General features: G+C 35.4%; 1 protein-coding gene across 1 annotated transcript; it reads right to left on the bottom strand.

Moving 5' to 3' along the window:
* Nucleotides 1-848: 848 nt before the first annotated feature.
* Nucleotides 849-1,199, bottom strand: LOC121492722 (small ubiquitin-related modifier 2-A-like). Its single transcript, XM_041757880.1, has one exon. The coding sequence runs from the start codon at nt 1,197-1,199 to the stop codon at nt 849-851; it is 351 nt and encodes a 116-aa protein (XP_041613814.1).
* Between the last annotated feature and the right edge of the window lie 9,637 nt (nt 1,200-10,836).

A 10,836-nucleotide genomic window follows, 5' to 3' on the forward strand; every position in this document is an offset into this window, starting at 1 on the left:
AATGGGGAGTCTACTTCTCCCTTGACCCCTCCCCTTGGCTCATTCTCACTCTCTCTCTCTTCTCAAATAAATAAATAAAACCCTTAAAAAAAACCCAGATGATTTGTATACACCATAATTTCACCAAAATTCTATCATTTGAGATATCTGAGTCCCAGAACTGATTTAGAAATTTTAATACATTTTTGAGACACTATAGAGGCTTAAAGTGAGAAGTTCAGTTGAACTTATCTTATAATTAACTTTTCTACTCAATGACTTCTTCCCACTCCTAATTTCTGTCTCTGGGAAAAACGTTAATACATAATACATTTTTTAAAAAAATTTAAACAAGAAGTTTATTTAAACAACAAGAGCTTGACTTGAAGGGAAAACTATCTAGGATTCATTTCTTTTAGAGTAATATATCCCTACTTAAAGACAGATTGCCCTACATGTAGAGGCTACATACTAAAAAGTTATAAAATTCTCCTTGGTTTTACAATGATCAATGAAAAACATGAAAATTTTCCAATCGAACAAGGTATGCAAAGATTTTTATGTTATTCTTTTTTTGTTAAACAGTGAGAGCAAAATAACTTACCGGAATATAAAGATAAGAGCTGACTGAGTAGGTCACTACTGGAGAGAGGGGGTATTTTCACAGAAGCAGTATTTTCCCCCATCCCATCTCCATTTGACATCGATCAAAACATGTCATTGGCCATTTAGTTTTAAAAAAATGCAATATGCTTGTGCACATACACAGTTACTTTATGTACAACAAAGGAATGGGGAAGGGGAAACTGAGAGAATAGAGAAAACTATATTGTAGTAGTCAGGGTGTGGTGGAGCCAAATTACAGCTTTCTATTTGAGAATGTCTTCTTGGTCTGGAGGAACAGAGGTCTGGAGTAAAGTAGCAGGTTTCCTTTTTAGTAGACCTCCTGTCTGCTGCTGGAACACATCAATTGTATCTTTAGCCTCCATTTCCAACTGTGCAGGTATGTCTGTTTCATTGATTGACTGCCCATCAAATCGGAATCTGATCTGCCTCATTAACAAATCCTGTCGTTCACAATAGGCTTTCATTAGTTTACTAAGTGGTGTATCCCTCTTAATCTTAAACTGCACCACAGAACCATCCTGCCCTGCCACCTTCAAATTAATATGATCATTGTTCTCAGGCTCCACTCCTTCCTTGGGCTTTTGGTCAGCCATGGAGAGCTCCAGAGTCTTCTCAGCTGCAGCTTCACAAAAGACGTACCAGGTTCTCACTGAACGAGCACACTCATAATACAAATTTGATTAAATTATCATTCATTGTTTTAACCAAACTTGGAAGTATTTAGCTTCAAATTTTAGTTTATTTGTTTTACTCAGCATTTTGGAAAGGAAATTTCCCTCAAAAAAGTATGTAACCCATGTACTCATAAAATTGTTTCTAGACTTGGTACTTCATTGTTTTCCCTGTTTTACAGCCAAACCCAGTGAAAAATTTCCTAATACATTTCACTTGGTTTTCAATGAAAACGGGATATTATTAATTTCTTTAGATATTATTTCTTGGAAATATATGTTCAATGTGCAATCTACCATTAGGAAAACTAAAACACCATCTAAGTTATTATGACTAAAAAGAAAAGGATGACAGATTTATCCTTAACATGAAATAAATCAGTCAAGTTATTGCAAAAGCTCTTCATTTCAATCATTACTACTCAACACTATTGCATACTTGTCGCTTCTTTTAAAACAACACATAAGAGATCTAAATGGCACATCAGCTAAGGTGAAATAAAAAGTGAGTAATTTATCTCACGATGTGTTAGGTTTTCATACTGATCTTTGTGGTTAGGATAATCATCGATTTATGAGTAGGCATTCCATTGGGAAAATGTATTTGTGATGTTAAAAATCCTGATATTTCAACAAGAAATTATGCATCATAGAGCTACTTCCTTGCCAAAGATGTTACAAACACATTTAGCCGCACACACACAAGATGCACTAATCTAGAATATACAAATACAAGGTGTCAGGTATAACTTAGATGAGCTGGAAGAGAGCAGTTGATACTGAATGGAAGTCCTCAAACCCAAATGAGTATTTTTAGAAGGTAAGGGAGGAAAGCAAAATCAAGAGAGTGAAATGAACATCAGAGAAAAAAACTCATCAGCTGGTGGGATAATCTTTCCTACACAGTCAGCTCTCATTTTTACCTCCATCTTTTATATGCTGGCTAATTAGCCCAAGAGACAAAAGTTGCAGACCATTATTAGATTTAGTAAAGGATCAAATCCAGAACAAAAAAAAAATTTAGATTATGATAATCTCTTTTAATTTATTTAAAAGTTCTGCATGAAATTGGCTCTCCAGGCTTCAATCATATGATAAACATATCTATATGGCTATTAGTTGCTGCTTTCAAATGCTCTGGGTTTTTGGTGACTATTAATTTTATATTAGTGGTCATCCCTTTCCAACTAGTTGAAAGTATGCTTTACATTTTAAGTTAAGATGGGTCTTTTTCTTGAATATGTGGAAACTAAGAAATACTTTGGAGAGTTCAGATATAATGCATAGCATAAAATATAGAGATGTTGAATCATTATGCTGTACAACTGGAACTAAGGTAGTATTGTGCTTTAACTGTACTCAAATAAAAAATTTTTAAATGTAATGCAAAGATTCAGACTGAGAAAAAGTTTAAATCTTATTACCAGGTGGAGAATTGACTGAAGAAATAAGGAAATGGGACCCAGAGATAGACTTCTGCCTCTAAGACTGGTACGTTTTTTTTTTTTTTTTTAATTTATTCGTTGCTTTAAAAAAATGAAGAAAAAAAAGTAGCTGAATAACTTCTGGTTGGCTGGATGCCGGTATTATTTTTATTGGCAAGAGCCTCTGAGTGGCTGAAAGGTGGCCATTAACACTCTGACAGAAAGTGCTGACAGGGTGATTATAAGATTAACACCCTATGTTATATTAAGAGTGTCAAAACCTCACTCTTACCTGTCAGTGGAAAATAACAGCATGAGCAGAAACATTACAGAAACAGAACTATTTCTAATGTTAAAGTGCCATGCTTTAGTGTCTCTCAACTTTTTCAAATGCCCATGTTAGCTACTGAATTTAGCTGATGGTTGAAGACATTCTTTTTTACTCATCAAATAGTTGATTTCAGGAGCAAAAGATTTATAAGAACTGTACATTATAGTCATCCTCCTTTGGAACAAAGTCTCACAAATGATTTAGCCAGAATAAACTAATTATGAACATGATTTCTTTTATAAACCCAAATTGTTTTTCTCAGCAATTCTTTACTTCAATTATGAAGGAACATTTAATGAAAAAGTTATTTTATAGATTGTCTTTGTAATGCTTGGTAGTTGAAAGCTGACAAATCCCAATATTCTGGCCCAGTAATCACATAATCAGGATGTTTCTCTTCAACAGGATATTTATTTGTTTGTCCATTTTTAAACACTTTATTTATTTATTTATTTATTTATTTATTTATTTATTTATGAGAGAGAGAGCATGCTTATGCAATTGTGCAAGGGGGAGGTGAAGGGGAGGAGGGAGAGGGACAAGCAGACTCCACACTGAGCAGGAGCCTGACTTGATCCCATGACTCTGGGATCATGACCTAAGACAAAAATCAAGAGTCCTACACTTAACCTACCAAGCCACCCAGGTCCCCCTGTTTGTTCACTCTGAGTCAGAAGGGGTTAGAGAATTCCTCCTCTGTATCACTGCAAGACTCTACTAAATGTGCATAAATATAAAATATCAACATCAATTAAACCATAAAAACCTCTAAGTTGGTGATTTGTTTTGTTTTGTTTTGTTTGGGGGGGTATGGCTGTTCAACATGTCAAGTTGATTATTCTTTTGACAGGGTTCTGCCTGAGAAAAATGTAAAAGTTAAAAATTGTAGGATAAGGTGCAGTTTAGGGAGATCTTTAACATGGAGATGCTGGGTCAGAGAAGAGGTTGAAGAGGGAAAATTATCTTTTCCAGATTTCTGGGGACCCTAACAAGGTTAATCCCATTTGAGGTTCTATTAGATCTAGACACCACCCAGAAGTCCTGGGTTCAGCTTCAGTTTCCACCTACCCTGTCTCAGAAGATCCATCCATAGAATCAAGTTAGGTTCATGACAGCATCCAGGACTTCAGAAGCCTCAGGGACTAAGAGAGTTGATGTGGGAGGACTTGAGGGGAAAGACAGGAACTAGGCTATAGGCCTAGTTTGACTTACAACCTTAAAATATTTAGATATAGGACATATCACCTTCCACATGTATTCTTGCCCTGTGATCTTGCACCACAAAGTCAGGGATATGCCTGGTAGGATACTATTACTATCCAAATATTTCCTTTTTCTCACCCATGTGAAGAATTCTCAAATTGCTTTCTATTATGAATTCAGTCTATTAGTCATATATTTAATAGGTAGGATAGTTTTTCATAAATGCTAATAACTTCCATTCCAATAATTGGATTAGCTAAAATAATCAGTAAGCCCAAGAAAGCTCCTGAATTTGTTACTGACTTGGTAACCAGTCAAAGTCTAAGCTGTCTTAAATAGACATCATAGAACTCCATTGGAGTTCCAAATAGCAGAGTTATTTGCATGATTTATTCTAAAAATCATCACAGAATCATTCAAGATGGATGGATCTTTTCCCAAGCAAACAATAAAAAAAGTGGTTTTGAAGACAATAATGGAAGAAGCCCTAAACTCCAAATCAGGACACTGAATTCTAATGCCAGCTCTGCCTTCAACTGTACCTGTGAAAAAATGTACTCTCTGAGCTTCATTGAGAAAGATGGAATATATTAGTGGGGTCTTGATGGCCCCAAGCAACCTCTCAGGACTTGTATAGGGTAAATGGTACTTAGGACTCCCACCATAACTCAATGCAACAACTTCCTTGAAATATATATATATATATATATATATATATATATATATGAAGAATATCTATATTCATATATATATATTCATTCATCATATAAATGAAGAATATATATTTATATATATTCATTCATCATATATACTATGTACTATATATATAAATATATATGAAGTATATATGAAATATATATGATGAATGAATGAGTATATATGAAGAATATATATTCATATATATATTCATTCTTTCATCAGATATATATATATGAACTATGTACTATAGCATATGAATATATATTAAATATATATAAAATATATCCTTAATAATAATTCTGGTGTGAAAACAGCAGTTTTCAAACCACAGACTAGATAATACCAAAAGTTCATCCCAGCTAAAACAAAACAAACAAAACAAAAAACCCTATGGTTTTATTTATGGAAAAACAAAGAAAGGCTTTGGTAATCAAACATAGGTGAAACTTTCCTTCTTTGATGTTAAAATTTTTAAAAAAAGAAAAAAATCTAAGAATCCACTACAGGATATTTACTCATTTCCCCCCTTAATGGGATCCCAATCTGGTTGAGACGCTCAAATTTTTAGCCCTTGCTATTCAGAAGGGCTGATTTTCCTGTTGGATTTGCAAGTATTCCCACTTGAATCAACCACTTTGGTGAGGATGAACAGACAGTAGATTTTGGCACTCGGGAACTAAAGGCCAAAAGTGAGAGGTAATGACTTTCATGAAAATAAGGACAAGAGATTGCTGAGAGATTTTTAAAGAGAGCACCACATGGGCTGAAATGATCAGGAATGAAGATAATGTAAGCAGGAAAGCATTAGGCTGAGTAGAGAGGAGAAATGCAGCAGGCAGACTGTGTAGAATGGAAAGGTAACGGTAGTCCAGCTGTGAATTGACCAGGGCCCCTATTTGGCACAGGGGACGAGGGGAGAGGGAGGACCTGCGTCAAACTTGCCAAAGAAGACAAGTCAAGTAAGTGTCAGAATGGGAAAGGAGCCAGTATCCCTAGGCATCCCATCTACAATCTCCGTTCACGTGAACACAATTTCTCTTTTGGGAAAGTAACCTTTGTCCTTTATCCTAAGTACTTTCTAATCATCCACATCCTACTATAAGGTTACATTTTAATGGAAGTCAACTTGGAGACTTCTCCAGTGACATGAAACTGTTTTCTTTCACTCTGTGGTTTAACAGTTTCTCCACAGTAACAGGGCAGTCTTTTTATTACCAGAAACATGGACCTTATTTGTGGTCTTTAGCCATGGCAAAGCTCCCGTTAAAGCCAATGGGAGTTGTGGCTAAGTAAACCTTGGTGAATAATATTCATTTTTTTTTACAAGGTTTGGAATATGAAGCAATGAGAATTGTTATTTGCTTATTATGTGTTGCCTTTGGTTCCCATGAAAGCATTACCACAAAGAGGATGTAGGATTATGTCTTCCTTTAGGTACACAATGCAAATCTTGAAATCTTGAACAGAAGCCATATATTCTTCAGGAAGGAAACACATGTAATTTTAGCTAGCTCTTAATTATTGATTTATAAATTCTCTTTGTCCGGTTCAGTTTAATGCTTGAAAGCACGTTTCTAGAAAAGGAATTAGTTTTTCATTCCTTTACTATTCCTAGCAAATTCTCTGAGTTCTATTCCACCCTAAAAAAGTATGAAGAGATCCTAGTTTCAGAAAAAGGCAGTTTCATTTAGAGAATGTTCCAGAAAAATATATTTCCTAAATAATTTTTGAAGACTTTATATCAAATAATAAATAATGCTGTTTGTATTAGAAATTATCTTATTGCAATTCTGTGATCTGATGTGAAAAAGAATCACAAAATTGACACAAGCCAAATGAGCCTCACCATACTGATATATGTATGATAACTCTATCGTGACCACCATGGTGGCATCCCGTCACGTTAAACATTTGCACACTGTCCCTTCTTTTAACTTTTTTTTCAGACTGTCCCTTCTACTCATTCTCCTAATGTTGATGTTGTGTGATAAATACTGGAGGGAAATCACTATTGTAATCCGATAATTGAGCACAACCAAGAGTACTACTTGAATTTTTTTTTTTCTATTTTGGATTATGTCAGAAAATATGGTAACAGTTTGACTGGACTGACTCAATCATTCACTCACTAATGGAGTTACTTTGGCAGTCTTAAAACACAGCGCACTAGTAACCACTTCTTTCTCCTGAAAATGCTACCTTTCCCTTTCTATGACCCAGCTCTATGCTGGTTAATTTCCTACATGTCTGACTACTCTTTCCCAGTGTCTTTAATTACCTCCTCTTTCTCAGCCTTCCAAAAAACAAAACAAAACAAAACAAAACAAAAACAAACAAAAAAACCCTCATGTTTCCCTCAGTTTTTGTTGTTGTTGTTTTGTTGTTGTTGTTGTTGTTGTTGTTCTCTTCCTGGGTACATTCGGCCACATCCACACCCTCAACTACAAGTCCCTGAGCTGGCCACTTATTTCGACAAATTAAGTCATATTGGAATACAGCCACACTCGTTCATTGTTATGGCTATTTTCTCACTGCGATGGCAGATCTGAGTAGTCATGACACAGGATGGATGGCCCACCAGTCCTAAAGCACTTACTATGTGGTCCTTTGACAAAAGTCTGCCAACACCTGACGTAGTTGACTCTCCATAAAGTTGTAGCAGGCGGTTGAAATTTAACATGTTCAAAGCTAAATTGATTTCATGCTCTTGTCATCTACTTATTTTGTTTCATTGAATATTTTCAAAGTGTCTTTATCTATCTCTCTCCTCATAGTTCCTGTGGTCACAATAGTATACTGGTCTCTCTCAAGGCTGAACTCTCATCACCTGTTTTACTCATTGATTTTATTCATCTCTTGCCTGAATAGTTTTGTATCTAATCTCACGTTTAGCATCTATTTCTCTAAATGTATCATACACTGTTGTCGGTTATCATAAATGCCACCTATTCATGCGTTTACTGCTTAAATTCCATCGGTATCACCTATTACTTCATGATAGTAATAAACTTCATACCAAATCCTTGGCGTGTCATTCAAGTCCATTTACTGTACATTCCCATCTCCTACTGCTACCACTGCTATTTTCAAGACACGATTTCCCAAGCACTTGATATCCTTTCTATCTCATGCGTGTCTTTATTATTATCTCTCTGCTTGAAATGATTTTCTAATTTTTCTTCTCTGATTCTACTCATTCTGTTTTTCAGGCTCAACTCAAATATCAAATTCTCTGTAAAAATCTTTCTCAGCAGGCAAAATTAAGTGTTACTTCATTCTGCTCTATTTGGCTTAGGATGTATTCCATTTCCTTCTATCTGTGGCCAGCTCTCAAAATAAGCATGGTAATTTTTCCTGTTGAATCTACGTATGGTCTTAAAGTCCTTTTCAGGACAGTTACTATGAAACAACTAAAGGTGTTCTGAGAGATGAGATCTATGTCACAGTACGTGGCAAACTTTGTATTCTTTATAAGCAGGGACAGTAACTTCTTCATTTATTAATTCCAAGACTTCACAACAGTAATAGGCCCTTAAAGTCATTTAACCTTAGTTGATGTGAACTGATTTAAACTGAGATGGAAATGCTAGTGTAGTTTTCTGAATTGGCTGTTGAGAATCACTATAATTTCTAGTATGTCTTAAGATTACTTAAAGACAAATACCTCATTTCTGATTTAAGCAGTTGCTGTTTGTCCGTCTGTTGACAAGATGAACTTTCTGTCAGCATAGTAGTAAAATAGAAAGAGTGATAAAAATGATCATTTATGGATTATTTTATAGTTATCATAGCCTTTATATTTTATCTCATTTAATTCTAAAACAATCTTCTTCTTGTTCCTGCTCCTTCACCTCTCTTCCTCCTCCTCCTCTTCCTCCTCCTTCTTCTTTTCTTCTTCCTCTTTCTTTTCTTCCTCTCCTCTCTTTCTCTTTCCTATTATTACTCTCATCCTTGTCATTATCATCTTCCTGTCAACATCCCATGTTTTAGATAAAGAAACCAAATGTAGAGACTTTAATTCATTTCCTGTAGGTTAAATGGGATTAAAAGGCAAAGTTAGTTCTGCCTAACTCTAAATAAGTTGTTTCTTAGCAAATAAACAGATCTTTGCCCCTGATCTAGTCCTACTACTTTTATGAGAGAATAAATAAATGAATTATTATTCTTTCAAACAGTACACAGAGAACAATTACAACATGGAAACCTAAAGTACTTTAAAGTTGGGTAGATTTGGAATGTCTTCTAGTCATTGTTACATGGCCATTTCAGCTGAATCTGTCTCAGTCCTCTGACAGAAGATGATGTGCTAAGTGGCATCAGGCTCCCAAATAACTATCTTTAATGGTTTTATTGGAAACATACACTGTAACTTGAGAATTAAGACAATGGTGACATTTCAAAACGATACTTTCTTTGCCTTCATCTTTCAACTTGCTTAATGTAGAAACCACTTTCTTCATGTTGTCAATTATATTCATTGTCTTAAGACATTCTCCTCTTTTTATCTTCTACTATTTATGTGCTATATGTCCTATACTTATGAATACATTGTGTGATACATTATATCATATACCTCACATTGAAGACTTTAACTCCTATTTTCCTTTCAATTCAAACCTTTGCCATCATCCCAGGAAATTTCAATATTCTAAGGAGCAGCACATCCAATTATTGGTTATTTACCTTCTTAGCTATGACTTCTCAAAAGCAAAGTCAGAAAATTGTCATCACTTTATTTTTCTCACAAAATCCACAAAGTAAAAGTCTATTGTCAGAAGACAAGTCTTCCTGGTTATCCCACACTTCTATACATCTTGAAAGTGAGGTATTAGGGCACCTGGGTGGCTCAATAGGTTAAGCATCAGACTCTTGATTTCAGCTCAGGTCATGCTCTCAGGCTCCTGGGATCAAGCCCAGCAAAGAGTTCTGTGCTCAGTGGGGAGTCTGCTTCTCTCCACCTCCCTCTGCCTCTCCCCCGCTACTCTTGCTCTCGCTCTCAAATAATTAAATAAATCTTAAAAAAAAACGAAAAAAAAGAAAAAAAGTGAGGTATTGACTACTTCAAGTAACTTTGTTCTGAAGTAACTTTAAAAGAAAGAAAAATTGCTTCACAGATAGAAATAGAGTCTCCCTTCAGAACAAGGGGCATGTTTGCTTCCCACCTCGAAGGATATACAGCATCTCCTCCAAGAGCAAAGTACGGTTGTTTTTACTATTCAGTAAATAAATATAGTATCTTCACAGAGCAAAAGGCAGGCATTCTCACTAACCATTACACAACATTTGGGTTCCATAATGTTTCCTTTCGTGTAATCAATCCACTGCAGGTATAGCTGATAACTGGCCCTTTGTGTTGCCCTGTGGAAACTGGGACTTTTTGCCCAGTGCAAAATTGATTCTATTCTGGCTCATTTTATTCCTATAAATAATCAACCTTTATTTGCCTCTGAAGAGTCTGTGTCTTCTAGCTACATCCATGAAATGTGACAAACCAACTGATTACCTTGCACAAAGGGTAAATCTCAAGCCTTCACAGTTCTTGACATCCATGCACTGCATACAATCTCTTAAATATTCTTCCATTTTACCTGCTTCCCTCCCTGCCACCTTATACTTTTCTTGGCTATCCAACCCTCCTCAAGATCAGAAGCCTTCTCTTTATTAATTTCTGGTCAATATCCTGAACAACATTGCCGATATATCTTTTCATTAATGTCACCTGGAAAAAGCCCAATTTTTGTGATTCTATCTACTTTCTCTTTTCCTAAATGCAGCCTGCTGAGCACCTACAGGGGGCAATATAGCAGCTAGAAGATTGGTATCATGTAATGTAATGATCAACAATGTCACCTAGTTTCTCACTGTTTTTCTAGTCATGTCTCTTTTAATTTTGGAGAGTACC

Source organism: Vulpes lagopus, chromosome 6 (assembly GCF_018345385.1).
Source record: "Vulpes lagopus strain Blue_001 chromosome 6, ASM1834538v1, whole genome shotgun sequence".
In the NCBI taxonomy this organism is placed as follows: Eukaryota; Metazoa; Chordata; class Mammalia; order Carnivora; family Canidae; genus Vulpes; species Vulpes lagopus.

Bases quoted from the DNA above. Each gene is read 5' to 3' on its own strand.
- LOC121492722 (XM_041757880.1), bottom strand. From the start codon at position 1,199: ATGGCTGACCAAAAGCCCAAGGAAGGAGTGGAGCCTGAGAACAATGAT.